Consider the following 20,020-nt stretch of genomic DNA (forward strand, 5'->3'; position numbering starts at 1 on the left):
TTTCAGTTATTACTTTGAACTGACAACTATGCTTCAATTGCTTTTATTAAAAGGAGTTATACCTTTTTTGTGTGTGACAACAGGTGACCTGAAAGTTTCTTGTTACTCTGATGGCCTATTCGCAAAAGAGGCTTGCCGTTTCACTTAATTTTGGACTAATTCCCAGAATCTCTCAAGCAGCATGGCAAGGGCCTGTGGGGATTCTCGTAGTATTAGGCCAAAAAGTAATTTTTCTAAGCTCCAAATGTAAGTTGTAATTTGGTGTTAGTAGTCAAGAGCTGAAGATTATGAATGTGTAAAGAAAACCTGTGTGTAGGGAAATCCAGTAATGTGAACTTGTTTTATACCCAAATTGTAACATTCATTATGCTATTCTCATATTTATTGTAGGATGAATTCTGCTGCCTCAATGATACTCTTTTGGATATGCGCTTGCACATTGAGTCAGATATGGAGCAGACTGGAGGACTGGTGATAAGACTTGCATCATGTACATAGCAGGTACAAAAATGCAATGTAAACATTACTTAAAACTAGGAGACAGTTTGCGACACTTCATAACCTGGTAGTAGTAGTGATAGTGATTCATTTTAATTGCCTCATCCACACCAGAGCTTTCCAGATATTTCATGTTGGAGGCACACTTTCAGACGTGTAATTTCCACAACACAACGTAATCAACCAATGAAAATTCAATCATGTGACACACCCGGGCACTCCAGTCAACACACAGCTTGAAAACAGTTTGTCTACATGAAGGATTAGGGTGCATCTACGCTGTGTAATTAATGCAGTTTGACACCACTCATTGGTATGGAATCATGGGAGTCGTAGTTTGAGGATACAACAGCAATCTTTGGAAGTGAAAGCTAGAAAAGAGGCACCAGCTCTGTACAACCCCCATGATTCCATAGCATTGAGTCACGGCAGTCAAAGTGATGTCAATCTGGATTAATTCTGCAATGTAAATGCACCCCTGGCCTTGGTGTAGATATATTTCTTTGCTGTTAAACCCTAAGCTTGGGGAAGCTTACATTTCCAGTGAAGTCAGATGCAGGAGATTGAAGATTTCCCTCTCTTCTCATGCATGTGAATTTAAATACTCTTTTAAAGCTTTCCTGCATTGCTGGCTCTATATGAAACTCAGACACAATGACACTGGATACCCCTAAGTCTGAACAGCTATTTTCAGACCCCAGCATTTTTAAACCAGGCAGAGGATCTTTCTAAATGCAGCTCAGCAGAGTGGTGTAAGCCTCTCTCTTGAGAACCACCTTCCAAATCCTGGTGCTGGTGGCTCCCTAGAGGGGTAAAATCCATGTGAGATCCTAGTTAAAATATGCCTGGTTGTACAATAAACATAGAGAGACTAAGATCTGTTTCTCCTTTCTGCCATGGCACACAAGTGCTGTGCTATGGGTCCCCTGGGGAGCATATGTGCTGCTGGGGCAGTTGCATTCCAGACTTGAAGAAAATCCCCCATCTTACATTCTTTCTGAAGGCTCAGCTCATGATTCACTTATGGAATTCCTGGTCTGCCTGCCTGCTTGCGTGTGCTCATGCGCTTGGACAGAGTTACACCAGGCCTCCAAAGCTTAAAGCAAGGAGAGCATGTCCAGCTGCTGGACCCTTGCCAAGAGATGTACGGACTGTAGATAAAGAATGGCTGGAAAATAAGAACACTTCAGGGAGTGAAAGTGGTTCTGATCATTCACACAAACGTACAAATTTGTTCTCTTCCTTTCTGTTGTGGTTGTGCAGACATTTGTCTACATCTACAGAACTTGGTTGCATCAGTGCATGAGCCAGGGATAGTGTTAATGAAGATGTAAGCTAGGTCAATGCTGATAAAATATGCAGTGGTCCTCCCTAAAGAATCATGGGATTTTTCGATAGCCCTTCCCATTATGATGGAAGATGAAGCTAGTTATTTCTTCTCCTATTCCTCCTCCTCCTTCTCCCTCTCTTCTCCCCCTCCTTTTCTTCCTTCTCTTCTCCCTTTTTTCCTTTCTCTTTCTCCTCCCTTCTCCTTTTGATTAGAGGATGATGACAGTGGTAAAGGTTTCATCTGACAAAATATGTCCTCTCTAAAATATGTCCTCCAGACGATTCTATGCTATGCTTCTGATGGTGGTTTCCATAGACTTTGTTGCCCTCCAGAACAGGAAAAAGCCCTCTGACTTTAAACACCACACTGTTGAGTAGGAAAAACAATCCTTTTATTGAAGATAATTAGAAAGCAGTAAAGTAAAAAGCACTTTAAAGAAATAGATAAATCCAATTAGGTACGAAGATAATCAGGAACAAAGTAGTCCAGGGAAAATAATCCAACAAAGTCCATGCAAACAAAGTCAAAACTTCTCTAATAAAATCCAAAACAAAACAAAACAAAACACCAGGAAACATGAATCCAAGGAATGAATATAAAATCATAGAATCCAAGAATCAGAACCATCAAACAAAAGGCACTTAAACATTAATCTTCTGGGCAAGGCTTCCATGAAACTAGATTCATGATTCCAAATGATGCTTCATCTGACTACATATCCTGTACTTGGGACTTTTATCCCCTCGTTAGCTACGTTCCAAGCACTCTGAAAATGGTTTCTCTTTAGCTGTGAATCTCTTATCTTTTTCTCTCAGAGCCTAGCAGAACGCCGAAGCCACTGTTCAGCTTTTCTGTTTTGACTTTTCTCCTCCCATCTATCTATTTGCTCATTAATTTCTGAAGCTTGGCCAGGTGCCGAGCTGTTTTCAGGCTTCAAGTCATGGGAATTCTCTGGTAGCAATTCAGGGAGCACACCATCATCCCCACACCCTTCAGGGACGTTCTCATGGGAAACTACACTTGAACAGGGATCTCCTGATCATTCTCTGCATCAATATCATTGACTAAACCATTGCCATCTTGAAACTCATTGACATCACTCCCCACATCCAAAGCACCCTGATCCTGAAACACAGTCCCAGGCTGAGCTCCAACAGACTTGTTTTGGAGGGGCTAGCAAATTCCTAGAGAGGACACCGCTGTAAGAATTTTCTTGGTCCACCAGCTGTTAGGAATTGTGGGAGTTTAAGTCTAAAACACCCAGAGGACCGAAGTTTGCTCATGCCTGCTCTATTATGGCCCTATGATAACTTCTAGCGGAGCTGTTATTGTACTGTATTGTACTATTTTAATATGTAATGAGCTGCACTTGTTGTTCTTTTATATGATTGTACTTTATATATGCTGTAAACCGACCTGAGTCCCTCGTCGAGGTTGAGAAGGACGGTATAGAAAACTTCGAAATAATAATAATAATAATAATAATAATAATAATAAGCTGTTAATTTCAATGGGGTGATGTAGGATTATCTATAGCTTCTTTTTTCCATGGTAAGTTCAGGAACCCACTCCCTGCACATACATGGGATACCTATAATCTTAAGGTATTATTTGTGTATCTCCCAACTCTGCTACCTTGTTATGGGATGGAAGTCCTGGGTTTTTTTTTTTTTGGTTTGGTTTTTTTGGAGACACACCAATGGAGTTTAAGCTTAGCATGTTCTGCTAAGTTGGATGGATTTCAGGTGGGCTCCTGGTGACAGACAGCATGCCTTCCATCTTCTAAGTATCATACTTGCTAACTATGGATACACCAATCACACCAGGGCTTTAAGGCGAATAGCCCTGTATTTCCGCTGCTTGCAGAATTCTGGAAAATGTAGTTTAGGGCAGGGACTTTTGAATTCTCAGCTATAGAGATCCTCGCTTTCCCAAATTACATTTTCCAGCACTCTGCAGGTAGCAGAAATGCGGGGCTGCCAGCTTTAAAGCCCTGGTGTGATAATATTGCAAGTCAACTGGACACAGCAACTCTACCTTCACTGTGCATCTGGGGTTTTATATGGTCCTCTTGCTTTCAGTCTAAATGCTGTAGGCTTATGGTGAGGCTTGAACTATTGCTGTTCTTTGTTTTGGAGTGGCTGTGACAATCCTGAAACCTGACACCACCTGCTTAGTGAAAACAGTAGTCAGCTGCCCAGCCCTGGGTGGAGCGGGAGGCAGGAAGAAGCAGACCAAGGAAAATGGGGGATTGTTTTGGACTGTAGCACCTAGTGCTCCTGTTAGTCCTGCCTGTCATTTTAAGAAAAAGTCATTTTCACAGAGGTAACAAGGATGAAAAGTGGAGTTGCAAGACAGAGTTTGTTCATTAAACCTATAATAAGTGACTGAGAATGTAATTCTCTACATTCCTATTCAATGTCAGACACACTACAATCAGTGGAGCTTATTCCTAAGTAAGGAGGTATAGAACTGAGAAGTTATTCATATGCATTAGTATAGTAGCAGTAGGTGTGCCCTTCTGCCAAAGAGCCACCATTGCGTACTGGTTAGTGTTGGGCTGGAATATGGAATGCCAGGTACTTGTTGCTGTGGCAGTGTTTCCCAACCTTTTTTGACCAGGAACCACTTGACCAGGGACCACTCTCCAACATTAGTACCAAAAGGGTTACGAATCAGTTTTTGGTCAGCTTTAGATTCAGTTTGGTTATTTGGGGTGTTGATTCCGAAAATTGCATTGGATAGACCACATCAGCTCTAATTTCTGATACAGAACATATGCCATCCAATAGTCACCACCTGCTCTCCCACAGAAAAGCATACTTAATAAGCCTCAGCATGTACTGATGATGTACTCTTTTTAATATGATTTATGTTTAAAGTGTGGTTTTACTGTTGTAGTTGTAAGGCATTGAATTTTTGCCATTATCTATGTGTAATTATTATTATTATTATTAAACTTTATTTGTACCCCGCTAGCATCTCCTGAAGGACTCGATGCGGCTTACAAAGGCCAAGGCCTCAACACAACAACAACAACAGACAATAACAATACGATACAAAGCAAATTAAAAAACATAAGCAATAACCGCTTATGTAAACTTCTTTGAGTCCCCCTCAGGGTGAGAAAAGTGGTATATAAATAAATAAATAAATAATAAAATAAACATAAGAGGGTTTCACAAGACCAGTCGCTCTCATTGCAACGTTGTAGTAACAGTGAGGCTGCTGACCATATTTTAGTTCTTGCAGACCACTGGTGGTCCATGGACCACAGATTGGGAACCGTTGCTCTATGGAGTGGTTCAACTCGCAGGGTAACCTTGGGCCAGTCACTTGCTCTCTGTCTACCTTACCTCATTGTCTTATGATAAAGGGGGAAAGGGGAGAGCCCTGTTTTGAATTCACATTGAAGTAGTAACAGAAAATCCTGCCCAAGGCCCCTTCCACACAGATGATAAAATCCACATTGAACTGGATTATATGGCAATGTGAACTCAGACAACCCAGTTCAAAGCAGATAGTGGATTATCTGCCTTGATATTCTAGATTCTATGGCTGTGTGGAAGGGCCCTAAGAGATAGGGAACTGGATTGGAATCTATAAAAGCCTTTAGGTTCCTTTCAACCAAGGGTGCTATATTCAGGATATATACTCTGAACAAGATGAGACAGGAAAATTCACCTGTGTAGCTATAGGATGTGTAGTTATTGGACCACATTTGTAGGTATACAATCATGTATGTTTTGTACAAATATGTTAAACCTATCTGCATTCAAAATCTGTATATGCTTTTTCTTATCCTGTGGCTTTTGAAATCTAGGGGCAGGGAGGCTGGAATAGAAGTTCACTAAGCAAATAAAGATAGTTTCTAGCACTTAATATTATCAAAACTAAAATCAGTAAGCTATTTTCCCTGTTGTTTTATTTGTTTAACATATTTGCTAACCAGTCTTGGGGTTGTTTACTGATCACATTGGCTTTCCAAGTGAAAGAGAGAGATTATTGACTGCAATCATTAGGCAGGCCTTCAGATTGCCATCCAGACACACACTCCGCCCTCAAAGCACAAGCACATGGCCATTTCTGTCAGGATTAGGTTTTAAGCAACATGATTTTATCTAATAGTTCACTTCCATTCTGGGTACTTTATAATATTTTGCAACATTACTGGAATCAGTAACAGGGAGAGGAGAATCACATATTCCAGGAAATGTCATTGCACCATCTGCATTTTTATCGGAGAATCAAACGTTAGGGTCATTTCATCAACATCTTTGGCCAGTGTTCTTTCACTCTGACTGGCTTTCCTCCTTCTTTTCCTCTCCCAACCCCCATCCTATTTGTTGTTCTTATCAACAGGAAACTCCTACATTCTGAAGTGAATTGACTGATAAGGGCTTGGGTGATGCAGTGCAAGAGTCCATGGTATGTTCTGTTTATACAGTGAATTTTACAGTAATTTCTGAGGTCTGCAAGCCTGACTCGCTAAATTAAAAGCTATCCACAAAATACTTTCCAAAGGCAATTTTGCATCAGAAGGACTAGATTGTACAGCTTGGATATTTTTTGCAAATTTTTGACATTTGATGTTTCTCCATTATTTGCCGTGAGTCCCCTTGGGGAGATAGGACAGCATACAAATAAAATTTATTATTATTATTATTATTATTATTATTATTATTATTATTATCATCATCATTCTAACACAAAAACACAGTATGTCACAGCAAATGAGATATATATGCTGGATTTCGTATCACAAAATCACAAGTCAAACACTTCTCAAGGGTCTAGGACTGTGTGATGTATTTTTGAATGATGCGCACAGATCCAAGTAGGGTGGCCTTTTGCAGTCAACAGATCACGATTTTGTCAATGTTTATTGTTTCTAAATGCTGGCTGAGATCTTCTGGCACAGCACCCAGTGTGCCGATCACCACTGGGACCATCTGTACTGGTTTATGCCAGTGCCTTTGCAGTTTGATTTTGAGGTCCTGATAGCGGCTGCGTTTTTCCTGTTGTTTTTCCTCAATGTGACTATAACTACTACTACTACTACTACTACTACTACTATTATTATTTATTCTGTTAAACTTTGTTTGAGTATTAAACTGCTCACAATTCCTTAGATGTACTAGGTTTATAGGAACTGGAGGCCAAGGAATTTGTGGGTCCATATATTCCCACTTCTGTGCTAAACAATCACGAGAGATGACACCAAGACCAGTAATTGGGCCTTATTTCCTTAGTCTTCCTTATTCCTCTGTAGAGATTTCATAAGATGATACCTAACATATTTGGATTGCCATGAATATTAGTAGCTCAGAGCTCCCATGATAGAACTAGCAGTGAATCTCCACTAGCCTTTAGTCTAAATATTAATTAAAGTTACAATGTGATCAGTAACAACTTAAAGATGGAGTCATTATATGGAAGCCACACAACTCCAGAAACCTGCCACAATTCTCAAGAAGTTGATGTGAACTAATGAGCAATTTTCATGTGCATGGTGAGAGTAGCATTCAAATGGTACAGAGCACTAACAATGTGCATCTGGAGAAATAAATTATAAAGTTCTAACTGATGTTGGTTCTGCATATGGATCTCATGTTTGGGATGTGGCTTCCAATTCCAGTAACAGGTCTGGGGTTAAGTTCTACAGAATTAAAACAGACTTACTCTTAAGTAAGTTCAATTACAGCCTTCCTTGGCTTGTTAAAAAAAGAACTAGAAAGATCCAAAAAAGGAGATATCAATCACTGAACATGGAAAATCAAAGGAGTGACTAATGTAAGCTGCATATTTATCTAATTTAACTGGAAAATCCTGCCAAGTGATGGACATACTCGGGTCATGAAGTACATTTTTGCCATTAAAAAATGGGAGCTATTTGCATGGGTATGGTGGGTTTTCTGGGGTCAGGAGGGGATTCAATCAGGGGCTCCACAACCCTTCCTTGGGACTTATTCTAGTTTTGGATATTCTGCATTGTGTGTCTGTGTACATGGTTGTTGGGATGGTTAAACCACACTCAGTGATTCTCCTAAGGCTACTTCTTGTAGTATGAAACTATGATCTGAACTAACATATTCCTCATATCAAATTATTACTGGATATTTGAACATAAACAATGAATGCATATGCCAATGCTGCATGTATCCGAAGACTTATTAACATCACACTAAGATTTATGTAATACAGTCCCTATAATCAATAATCTATTGCTTGAAAATGTTTAACTCTCACCCCACTCCAAAAGTAAAGGTTAATGTTGCAATTTTATATAAAGGATATCATTTTAATACAGCATTGTATATAATGGGACTTGAGCACCCATGGATTTTGGTATTCACAACTAGCCCTAAAACCAAACCCTAGCAGATACCAATGGTCCTCTGCACTATAGTTGATTTACACTTTTTGGCTACGGATATACGGTGGTTTGAAATACCAAGTAAAATAATTGATGTCAGTGGTTCTTAACCTGTGAGTCCCCAGGTGTTTTGGCCTACAACTCCCAGAAATCCCAGCCAGTTTACCAGCTGTTAGGATTTTTGAGAAATGAAGGCCAAAACATCTGGGGACCCACACATTGAGAACCACTGATCTATGTAGTTCAGTGGCTCAATTTGTTAGAACATGCTGTGACCAGCCGTGCTGTGGAATTTGAAGAGGTACGAATGGAGAGTGAAAGGGAGAAATGTGCCAAGAGGAAGGCGTGTAAAGCCAACTCTGACCATCTGGAAACCAATATCCTCACTGCGGGAGAACATGTGGATCAAGAATAGGGCTCCACAGCCACTACAAAGACACCAGATCTGGAAGACTACCCTCGAGCTACGAGGGATCACCTAAGTAAGTGAGCTTGATTGCTCCTATATGCAGTGGAAGGGGGGAAAATGATGGATCAAATATGTGTTTATCACATTTTAATTAAACAAAAGTTCCTCCCTCCAGCCTTCAAATTGCTCCAAAGCAGAAGATTTGTTATCTGGCTTTTGGGGAGAGAAACATACCAAAGTGTCACTTCCTCCTGGATTAGAACATGTTTTTTCACACAATAGTGGTTCTACCTTTGGTCTTTCTTTGCAAAAATGAAAGTGATAGGAAGTTCACATCTGGTGTTGCAAAAATAAGGGTAAATTTCCTCCGCCACCACACAACTCGGGCCACAACTAGTACTGTGATTTAGATAATTTGTTTTTTGAGGGGTTTCCAAGAGTATGTCTCCTTGTTTTGAGGTAATTCAATTTTGTCCTGGGGACAGGGGTTGGTCTGGGGATGGCTCTAGATCAAGATGGGCAAGAGCCACATCTGCCCCATGTTTTTCCCACTCTCTCTAAAGAAAGCACAAGTACAAATCCATGGCTTATTAAGACACTATTGCTGTAAGTGAGAGCTATCAGTACTCCATACCCCAGCCGACAGGTTCATCAGCAAGCCAGAATTCCCGAGACTTCTGAACACAATCTATGTTTGTTAGAGTGCCAAACACGAAAGCGCGGATGCAGATATAATCCAGATGTTGGTAAGTGCAGTGTGCAAAGAAAATGCATACATGCTGTAAAGATAGCTTTGAGATTTGCACTTCAATACCCATGACAAGAGCACAATTGTTGTGCTAAATCAGAGCTGCCCTCCTTTTTAACCTAAATTTCTTTGCCTGCAGCTGAGCAGGCTTCTGCTTGTATCAGCACCAGTGGCTATGGAGACGAGAGGGTTTCTATCCATTCCATATTTAGCTTCGTCTGAGACTTGTCCCTGAATTTACAGTCTGCACAGGAGAGCTGTCTTCCAGTTCATCGGATGATTTATGTTTACTTTCTCGCAATCAGAGCTGTTTTGAATACATAGAGCTATTAGGCACATGTGTTATTGATTTGCATCTACAAACCTCTGAATAAAGATAACTACAGAGCTTCTGTGCCAATATACACTACCCAGGGAGGGCATGGTGTTGGTAGTAAATTGTATAGAACAAAGATCTTGAGGGGTAAATGCACCCCAAGGTTCACTGCCTTATCTACATGCTATTTTATGGTTCAGTCCAACATATACTTTTGAGTGTTGGAAAACTGATTGGCCTTTTAATGCACAAATATTTATTCACCCACAGCTTAATAAAACACCCAGCTAAAGCCACGTGGAACTCAGAGCTTCCCTGAGTAATAAAAATAAAACATGGAGCCAGTTGTAATATTTTGGACACACATCTCTTGATTGCAATAGCTTGCAGATTGCAAACCATTGGTTGTAAAACTACACAGCTGTTGACCTCTTGGGAACATAGATTGAAATCTGAGAGTTCCCTACTGAGTGTCTATTACATTACTTCCCGTCTTTAGTGCATCCTCTGTATCATCTGACTATGTACCCCTTCTCCATGTTTTGCTGATGCATGAAGCGGTTTTGTTAGCAGCTATGCTGGCTGGAGGATACTAGGAGCTGTAGTCCTATAAGTAACTTCTCCAGGCTCTTATGCAAAAAATAATAGCCCCATTTGAACCACTAGTTTCTGTAATACAGCCTTTGATCTCTATGCTAACTAGGAGTTTTCCGACTTTTAAGATGGGAGTCTTTCTCATAAATTTTATCTGAGGCTTCTGTTTGCTAATCCTAGGCTCTCCCACTACCAAAGCATTGCTCTTGTGACATCAATAATGGGGTTTCTTTCCAATCTTTTGTTAGGAGTTTCTGTTCTTTTCCAGAGAGATTAGCCGTAAGAGGAAGATGGATCGCTTAAAAAAAAAAAAGAGTTAGGATCCCAATCACACATGCTCCTATTTGTATTTATATGCATGAGACAGGAGAAAATCTGTTTGTTTTTTTGTAAGTGGGTAGTTGAGGGAGAGGTCAGCCAATATTGTGTCCCTGATTAATAGAGCTGAAGGATAGACATATTAACCCACATCTGTAAATATAACTGTTAAGATACACGTTTTTGTAAAAAGACATGCCTTTTGTAGTTTCACTGTACTTTTTGTGATGGTGTACTGTCACATAAGTGCATCTAAAATATGTTTATTGGGACAGAATTTTCTGGACTTTGGAGCCTTGCATTCTATTTCCTAGAGGTGCAGGAAGGATCAGGAGAAAGGGAGGGTATAAATAAATTGAGCTGTGAAAATTTGTGGTGGCAAATCCCAAAGATTAAAATATGCCATAACGTCATCCAGTAGGACTCATGTGTTCAAATTCTAACTCAGTTATAGATTTTGGTTGACCAGCTCAGCAAATATTTCAGCAGAATGTTCTAGCTCACAATTTGTCTCGCTGGTCCACTTCTCTAAAAAATTCTGTTAGTCACTGGAAAAAAAGGGGAATCAATTATTGTGACATTTCTTTGAAGAATTTTTACTTGCTAGCGGTGAGCAGGTAAACAACTGCCTACAAAGAAATAGTTAAGGTGCCTCAGTTCCACTGACTTTAATGGGATTATGCATCTTGTAGGTGGAGTTTGTTTTTTTTCTCCTCCGGATTCTTAAAAAGTTCATTTTCTCCCTACTCCTTTAATCTTTCTACCCTTGTAAGCCTCACCCTTACACAACACCCATGTTAATAGTTCTCTTCCTGAAACAAAACCCTATAATTTAAACTGTGAAAGACCCTAAGTAGAAGCACTTCCCTGTAATTCTTTCCCCCCTTCACATATTTGCATAAGTACACTGATTCATATGCAGAATAAAACATATTTATATATATATACACACACATGAAAAATAGTGGGTGACTTTTTCTGGTGCATATTTAATAAATATATATATATATAACATCTGTGCAAAATAATGACATTTGAAAAGCAACCTTGGAGCCTCTATGGTGAATTGGGATTACAAATTTTTCACTTAGGTGTACTTGGTTGCTTTGTCATGGGTACATTATGTGCAAGTATAAATGTTTCTGAAAAGTTTAAGACAAGATGATTAATTCCCTGGAGATTCCCTAGGCGTACTGAATATACTGCCACACAATTTTACCATAGCTTTCCCATTAATGCTTGGTGTCTTCATTTTTTTTCCTGTGAATACCCACCTTCCACCATTATACCTCCCCTTTTTCAGAATAGTTGCCTTCCTTGTTGTACCTTGAGGTCATGCCCAAATTATATCAACCCTAAGGTGGTCCAATCACAGGGGTTTTTGGCAAGATTTGTTCAAAGGGGTTTTGCTTTTGCTCGGAGGCTGAAGGAAACGGACTCAAAGTCACCTTGGCTGATCTTGAAAGTTAAGCAGAGGCCCCTTCTACGTTGCCGTATAAAGTCCAGATTATCTGCTTTCAACTGGATTATATGAGTGTAGACTAATATAATTCAGTTCAAAGGAGATAATGAGGATTATCTGCTTTGATCATCTGGATTATATGGCAGTGTAGAAGGGGCCATAATCAACCCTGGTTGGTACTTGAATGGGAGACCACCAAGAAATACCATGCGTAGTAGGCTATATTTCAGAGGGAGGAGCTGGAAAGATCAGCTGTGAGGATTCCTTGCCTCATAAAATCAAATTAAATTCATGGGGTCGACTCACTACAAGCTGACAGCCCACTTGAAGGCACATGGCGGACAACAGATAGAGACAGATGACTGATAGTGAGAAAAACAGACAGACCTATGCAAACACACATGGTCAGCCAGTGAGTTACCATAGCTGAAAGAGGATTAAAAAATGGTCTCCAGAGATGTAGTGCAACACGCAAACCACTATGCCATAGCGGCTGTAAAAAGGTCATTGCTTGAATCCGTCCCCATAAGGTCTTACATCTTTTGGGATTTCATAAGATTTGCTTCTCAAAATGCCAGAAGGCTACCGTAATCATAGTTTAACCATGACATGTTGCTTGAATCTGAGTCAATTCCAAATGTCCAATTAAATTGTGATTTAGCTTGTTGAGCCAAATTCTAGAGCTGAAAGATATAGATCAGCAAAATGGACAAAGGGGGAATCTGTCTTAACCATGGTTTTCTTGGTGCAGGTTGTGATTCTAGTTTGTGACCTTTATTTTCCAGCCTTCTCTCATGATGGACACAAGGTGTTCCCTGCCAGTCTCCCGTTGGAGTCCTGTTGCAGAGTGGAACCAAGCCTCATAGAAAAGGAGTAGCAAAAGTATTTTGCCTAGCAGGGATGGTGACATTATCGCCCTACTCAGGAGCTGGGATTATAGCTCCTAACCATCCTTCTCCAAACAAAGAAACCTCTCCAAGCTCTGACCTCCCCTTCCCATTTTCTTAGTACCCTTGATCTTAACTGTAGTCTTTACAGTAGATTGTTGAGGGAGGAGAGAAATGAATTACCCTAGGAAGACTGTGTGCTTGTGGTTTTTGAAGAAGTAGCCCTGTTAATCTCTTGCAGACATGAAAAGGAGCAGCGTAGCAGCACCTTTAAGACGTGACTGGTTTCTATTTTAGCATGAGCTTTTGTGCTCTTTCTTCTCTGTACTGCATACAGAGTGTTTTTATATTCAGGAAAAGTCCTGTTAAAAAAAGCAGTGAGTCATAAATGTGTTACTGCATTCCTCTCTCTCCACCCCTTCCTCGCTTTTATGTGATTATGAGTTATCCCTCTTCTAATGCAAAAAAAATACATTGGGGGGAGGGGGGGCTTGGCTTTGAATGTGCAATTAAGAGCCATTACCATTTCAAAAAACCTTCCTCTGGTGGAAATACAAACTGTTACAACTAGTTTGTTGCCTTTTAAAGATTTTCCTAGAGCCTTTTTTTCACGTCAGGAGTGACTTTAGATACTGCAAGTCGCTTCTGGTTTGAGAGAATGGGCCATCTGCAAGGACGTTGCCCAGGAGATGCCTGGATATTTTGATGTTTTACCATCCTTGTGGGAGGCTTCTCTCATGTCCCTGCTGGAGCTGACAGAGGGAGTTCATCCACGCTCTTCCTGGATTACTTGTACGGGAGGCTTACTTGTACGGGTTGCTACAGCCTGAATTGAGCAGCACATAATCAGTGAGGTTCCTACACCAATAGGCCTCAGCTCCTCTACTGTGACCACATTACACCAGCACTGGGCTGAAAGCAACTCACACAGGAGGTTTTTTTCCAAAGTGAAGATGGGCTGAATCTGATCTGCGGCCACCTTGAAACCCCAGACATGTTGCCCTTGAGTTCAGCCATGGCAGAAAACACAGGTTCAATCCAGCATTATTCAGACAGTTGCACCACAGAACGTTCTTCCCATTCCTTCAACACTGCAGCCATTTCTGCTGCCAAAAACAACAACACACCTACAAGGGATTTCCCAGATTTTTGCAGGCAATTTTGGGAAGGCAGTGGCACCCTCCCCCTTCCTGGTTCCTCCAGATTCCAGTATTCTGTCAGCGGAGCTTGCCTTTTGCTTGCAGACAACGTGACTACCATTGAATTCTGAACTCCAACACTCCAGTTTTTGTTTATATCTCTGCAAACATGCTTTCTCATCTAAGATTGCTGTGGCATGAACCTGTGCATACATGCACATCTGGTCTGATCAGGCTCTGACAAGTGGGAGCCTTGCAATCTGTATTCCCTCTTGTTTGTACACATGCAGACATGCAAGCAGTATTTGAACACACACAAGCAGATCCTACATACCCAATCTTTTTTAGAAAAGGGAGGGAGGGAGAGAAACCAGCTTATGAATGACTCTTAATTGGTGTTTCCAAGGCAGCACCCCTTTGGGCAGAGCAGCTGTGCTCTTTCCAAGTAGGATCCCTCCCATTTTTTCAGGCGTTGGTGGCGAGACCGACTGGCGTCAGGTTACAGATCCAGGGGGTATTTATATTAATATATGTTCTGAGAGAGAAAGAGGAGGAGGGAAGCTGGTGTTTCCCGGTCTCTTTTGTTGTTAGAGAAAACAAATTAAGGAGGACCGAAGCCCGTCATCTGTTCCATGCAATTTCCCTGCAAAGGATCAATCCCAGTCCCGAGGGCTCATAGCCCAATTCCTCTTGCCCAGATTTCAGGCGAGGTTTGCTTGCTTGCTGCTGCAGCCCCATTCACCCAAGTCAGCAAGGCCAGTGGCTGGAAAGTGAAGTGGGAGGTGGGTGACCTTGAACTTCCTTGCTGAACTAATGAATCAGAAACTTGATCTCTGGTCCCAGGGCCGGTCCCCACAGTTAGGCGTTTTGTTTGGGTTTGTCGAAGGAATTGCTGAGTTTTTTCAGTGTCTTTTTAATCCTCAGTGCCGTGAGTCTGGCCGGGGGACTCTGGAACCAGCATTCTTTCATGATCTTAGCCAAGGCAGACAAAGTCTGGAAAGACAGGTGGAGGGTAGGAAAGAAGAGAACATTAATGTCACATAAAAACAAAATCATTTCAGGGAAGTAGAACCCCAACTCCCATCGCTCTTCATCACTGTCAAAGCTGGCTAGGACTGATGGGAGCTACAGTCCAACAACATCTAGGAAACAAACAGCCCCCCCCCCCACCCCGCTTTCCATGCATCTCTTGTAGAGACCATGCTGGTTTAGATGGACCCAAAGTCTCACTGGGTATGTGCAGCTTTCTGAGGTTTCAAAAAAGGACTTTGTTCTTTCAACTCCTAAGGACAAAAAAAAAAAGAAGGTCTGGAGAAAAAAAGAAATAATGTACATTGCTATGTATGGAGCCAGGAAGTCACATTGCACAAGATCCTCTCCAAAGGGAGGGTCAGAAGGGGAAAATTAATACATTGCGTGAGAGCCATGTGACAGCTAGCTGTTTATTCCCTGACCCTTTCTCTCTGAGGTTTTAAACTATTTGGGGGAGTTTTATCTCTATAGACAAAGAGATTTAGTTAATGTGAGTAGGAGGATTTTTATTTTCTGTTTAGTTTAGTTAGTTGGCTGAGTGAGTGCAGCTTTGGGGCCATCTCTATGCCTATGGACAATTTGTCAGGGCAATTATCTTTAGAAGACTTTTAAAGCATGATTGTAAGCAAGGTTTAAAGCAGAGGTCATCAAACTAAGGCCCGGGGACCGGATATGGCTCTCCAAGGTCATTTACCCAGCCCTCGCTCAGGGTCAACCTAAGTCTGAAATGACTTGAAAGCACACAACACCAACAACAATCCTATTTCATCAGCCAAAAGTAGGCCCACACTTTCCATTGAAATACTAATAAGTTTATATTTATTAAAATTGTTCTTCATTTTAATTATTGTATTGTTTTAAAGTGTTTTTTGCACTACAAATAAGATATGTGCAGCGTGCATAGTATTCATTCATGTTATTTTCAAATTATAATTCAGCCCTCCAACAGTTTGAGGGATTGTGACCTGCCCCTTTGTTTAAAAAGTTTGAGGACCCCCTTTTTTTAAAAAAAAGGGCAGGTTCAGCAGCCCCTGCATCTGATCCTTGCCCTCTATAATATGTGTACTGTGAGCATGTGAAGAAACTTTTGCCTTAAGAGATGTTTGGATGACTACTCCTTGCACTCCCTTAGCATTGATTATGATGGTATCATGCTTGACTACACTACCTCCTGGGAAACATGATTTTTCAGGCTTTCGTAGAGTATGGAGAGAGTCTGAGGCCCCTTCTACAATATAATCCAGATTCTCAAAGCAGAAAATCCACATTGCCTGCTTTGAAAATGATTGTAGGATCTACACTGCCATATAATCCAGTTCAAAGCAGATAACCTGGGTTTTATATGGCGGTATAGCAGGGACCTGACAGACATGCTCAGTGTGCATGCATATCATGCAAAGAGCACACTGGAAATGGATGGTTGAAAGGAATGAAGAAGCAAGTACTTTTGTTCTAAGATTGTCCAGAAAAAGAATTATGGATCAGAAAATGTGCTTTCTGACAGAACATAATTCAAGCAAAGTGCTGTCCTTGGGGCTATCAGGATCGGAAGGAGAGTAAAACCAGATCCCTTGATGTAGGGGCAAGGAGTGTGTGATGCTTCAGATGTTGTTTGTCTGCAACTCCTATCAGACCTTACCAGCGTAGTAGGCAATGAAGGAAGACAGCATCATGAGGACCATAAACTGCTAACCTTAGCCTTAACATTATGCCATGTTCAGGTGTCATGGCAAGCTGGCATACTTCAGAATTGTTTCTGTCTGCACTGGAGTGATGCTCTGATGTATTTCCCCTTCCCCCAAAGGAACAACCTATCAAACCAGAGCATTGTTCCCTCGCATCCTTCAATGTGGAAAATCTTTTATTTTGCCCTGTCATTTTCATTGGATGCATTGTTTGGATTACTTATGGCAGATTTATGGTTTTGCTAAAAAGACTGAATGGTGTGTGTAGAGGTATAGTTTTGCTGTGTGCTTTCAAGTTCTTTCTGACTTATGATGACCCTAAGGTTGATCCTATCACTGGGTTTTCTTGTCAAGATTGTTCACAAGTTTGTTTTGCTTTCCCCTGAGGCTGAGAGAATGTGAATTGCTCAAGATCATCCAGTGGCTTTCCATGACTGAGTGGGGATTCGTAGCCCTGCACTCAAACCACAAAAGCCAACCTCCCAGAACTAACTGTCAGGAATTCTGGGAGCTCAAGTCAAAAAACAAAAAACAAACACACACAGAGGACCAAAGGCTGGGAACCACTGCACCGAACCAGGCTTGCTTATCATAAAGGTATGTTGGCATGTTAGAACTGTACGAACGTACAATATGCAAACAAACATATTTGCACCCATGAAAGTTAGTGTTTGTGGCACTTATAAGAAGCTGTTAGTGCTGCAGGGTCCTGTTGGCACACTACATTTGCCCTGGTGATGGTATATGAGCTGCAATTCTAGTTCCATGTGTTGCCAAAGGCTTTCATGGCTGGAATCACTGGGCTTCTGTGAGTTTTCCAGGTTTCATGGCCATGTTCCAGAAGCATTCACTCCTGATGTTTCTCCCACCCTGGACATTCCACAGATATTTAAACCCCACTTGCCTAGTTTCCAACAAACCTCACAACCTCTGAGGATGCCTGCCATAGATGTGGACAAAACGTCAGGAGATAATGCTTCTGGAACATGACCATACAGCCCAGAAAACTCACAGCAACCCAGTTTTAGTTCCCACAATAACTATATTCATCCACTTAGGATCATGCTCAGTCTCTAGGTGAAATTAATTTTTCATTTTAAGATCTCAATAAGCCCAATACTGCCGTTGCCTCTTCCACTGCTGGCTTGACTAGCATAAATGGTGAATCCCACCAGCATAGACAAGAGTTATCACAGTGGATGCTTCGCTGTGCATTCTCAGCCAGTTTACCAGCTGTTAGGATTTCTGGGAGTTGAAGGCTATAACATCTGGGGACCCACAGGTTGAGAACCACTGCTCTAGAGTCTGCTATGAGTCACTCTTCTTTAATCTGCATCACACTGAATTTGGGGAAGTTTCTTTTGGTCTGTAGCTCCCAGGGCCTCCCAGCCAGCATGTCCACTGGGCTTCTTTATCCCCCTCCTTTCAGTGTGAACAGCACTAGAGGCACTCTTGGGTCAGGGTTAAAACCTCCATTCAGCCTTGAAGCATGTTGGGTGTTCTTGGGCCAGTCATCACTTCCTCCTCTAACTGAACTCGCAGGGTTGTGTTATGAGAGGCTGGGATAAGCCCATGCTAATCCTACCTAGACTTTCAAAGATGTTAAATTCCTGGCTGGCTGCCTTCCTTTATTTATAACTGCCTCAAGAGGTAAACCATGGTTGGAAAGAGTAATTGGGCAGGTGGGGTGTGTGTGCTGCTGCTGCAATGGCTCATTGGAGACTACAACTTGGATCTCCCACACTGGCATAAAAAAATGAAGATCCCCCCCCCCCCCCAATGTTCCTTGCCTTGTGTGAGCCAAATTCATGGCAAGGGAGAACAAAACCTCCCTGAAGTTTATGTTGACTAGGCTAACAGTGGACAGCACCAAAGTTTCTGGTCCTTTATGAAGTTCTTTCCATTTTTAAAAAACTGGCCAAGGGGCATGCCTTGGCTTGTCTGCATGAGGAAAAGCTGGAATTACACGCAGGAAACAGTAATTATTTGCTTCCTCCACCTCCATGGGTAGTTTCTCCTGCTGCTGCAAAGAGATGAACAGCATTGTGCTGGAGTCCTATCATTTAACCACCCAAAGTCTTGGTCATCCTCCCTTTAGCTTCTGCGGTTCCATCAGGAACTGCCTACATGTGTTTATAACCTTTTATCTTCATAGCCACAGGTGTTTCCTCTCATCTCTTGTGATTTGGTAAATTGAGTGAAATTCCCCCTAAGAACTTTGCCTCCAGCCCCAAATTTTGCACTGATACTACATGTGTGATTGCAGAAGGCCTTCCTTAACTGCTGCTGTGTTACTGTACAAATTCAAGGCCTTGACTATATGGGTTGTTTTACCAAATTCCAATCTGAGAGATCTGCTCTGGTCATCAAAAACAAAGACTCAAGTGGGAGACTCAGTGGCAGAAGTCATTTCTGCAACTTCTTTCCTCTATTCATTCCTGTACCTTCTCTCCAAAATATTGTGTAGGAGTCAACTTGCTATGACATTGAAGCAAAGAGGCATAGAAAGGAAGACTAACCAAGAAAATGGTAGAAGAATCTGGCTACAGCTCCAGGGCCTTTTGACTATCTGGCACTTTCAAAAGTATTGTGTAAGTCTCCTTGTTGGCAGTCCTGGTGTCCTTCACTGCACAATATAGGGGAGGAAGTTTAGTTTGGGCAGCGGCACCAAGGAAGATCCATGGCTCAAAGTCTTAAAGGCTTTGCCATAAAAATCCAGAATATCTGCTTTGAACTGGATTATATGAGTCTATACTGCTACATAATCCAGTTCAAAGCAGATAATCTGGATTTTACATGTAGATGGGGCCTTAGGTTTTTTCCTCTGGTTAGTAACATGACTTGGATGTTCATGGTCCATGATTTTATGGAATGCTCTCTTTGATTTAAAAATCAGTGTCAAAATCATGCAGCCCTCTACATGTTGCTAAATTGCATTTTCTAGCATCATGACCTGTTTTTGAAGGATGTTGGTTGTTTTTTTTTTCATGTCAGGAGCAACTTGAGAAACTGCAAGTTGCTTCTGGTGTGCGAGAATTGGCTGTCTGCAAGGACGTTGCCGAGGGGACGCTCAGATGTTTGATGTTCTACCATCCTGTGGAAGGCTTCTCTCATGTCCCCACATGGGAAGCTAGAGCTGATAGAGACAGGAGTTCACTCTGCTCCCCAGATTTAAACCGCTGACCTGTTGGTCAGCAGACTTGCTGACCCAAGGGTTTAACCCCTT

The 20,020-nt window shown here is 41.5% G+C and overlaps 1 protein-coding gene and 1 long non-coding RNA gene across 3 annotated transcripts in view; one reads left to right on the plus strand and one right to left on the minus strand.

Annotated features, from left to right (window-relative positions):
- Nucleotides 1-382: 382 nt before the first annotated feature.
- LOC132768302 (uncharacterized) lies at nucleotides 383-19,509 on the plus strand. The gene is made up of 3 exons (XR_009630694.2): nucleotides 383-501; nucleotides 6,191-6,256; nucleotides 19,262-19,509. It is a non-coding gene; the product is annotated as an uncharacterized lncRNA (long non-coding RNA).
- ACVRL1 (activin A receptor like type 1) overlaps nucleotides 13,686-20,020 on the minus strand; it is a 49,104-nt gene continuing 42,769 nt past the window's right edge. For both annotated transcript variants that reach the window (XM_060764050.2, XM_060764051.2), the window contains exon 10: nucleotides 13,686-15,070. In XM_060764050.2, the coding sequence (XP_060620033.2) occupies nucleotides 14,936-15,070 (135 nt within the window). In that variant the 3' untranslated portion in view covers nucleotides 13,686-14,935. The remainder of the gene's footprint in view (nucleotides 15,071-20,020) is intronic.

This window comes from Anolis sagrei, chromosome 2 (genome assembly GCF_037176765.1).
Source record: "Anolis sagrei isolate rAnoSag1 chromosome 2, rAnoSag1.mat, whole genome shotgun sequence".
Lineage (NCBI taxonomy): Eukaryota > Metazoa > Chordata > Lepidosauria > Squamata > Dactyloidae > Anolis > Anolis sagrei.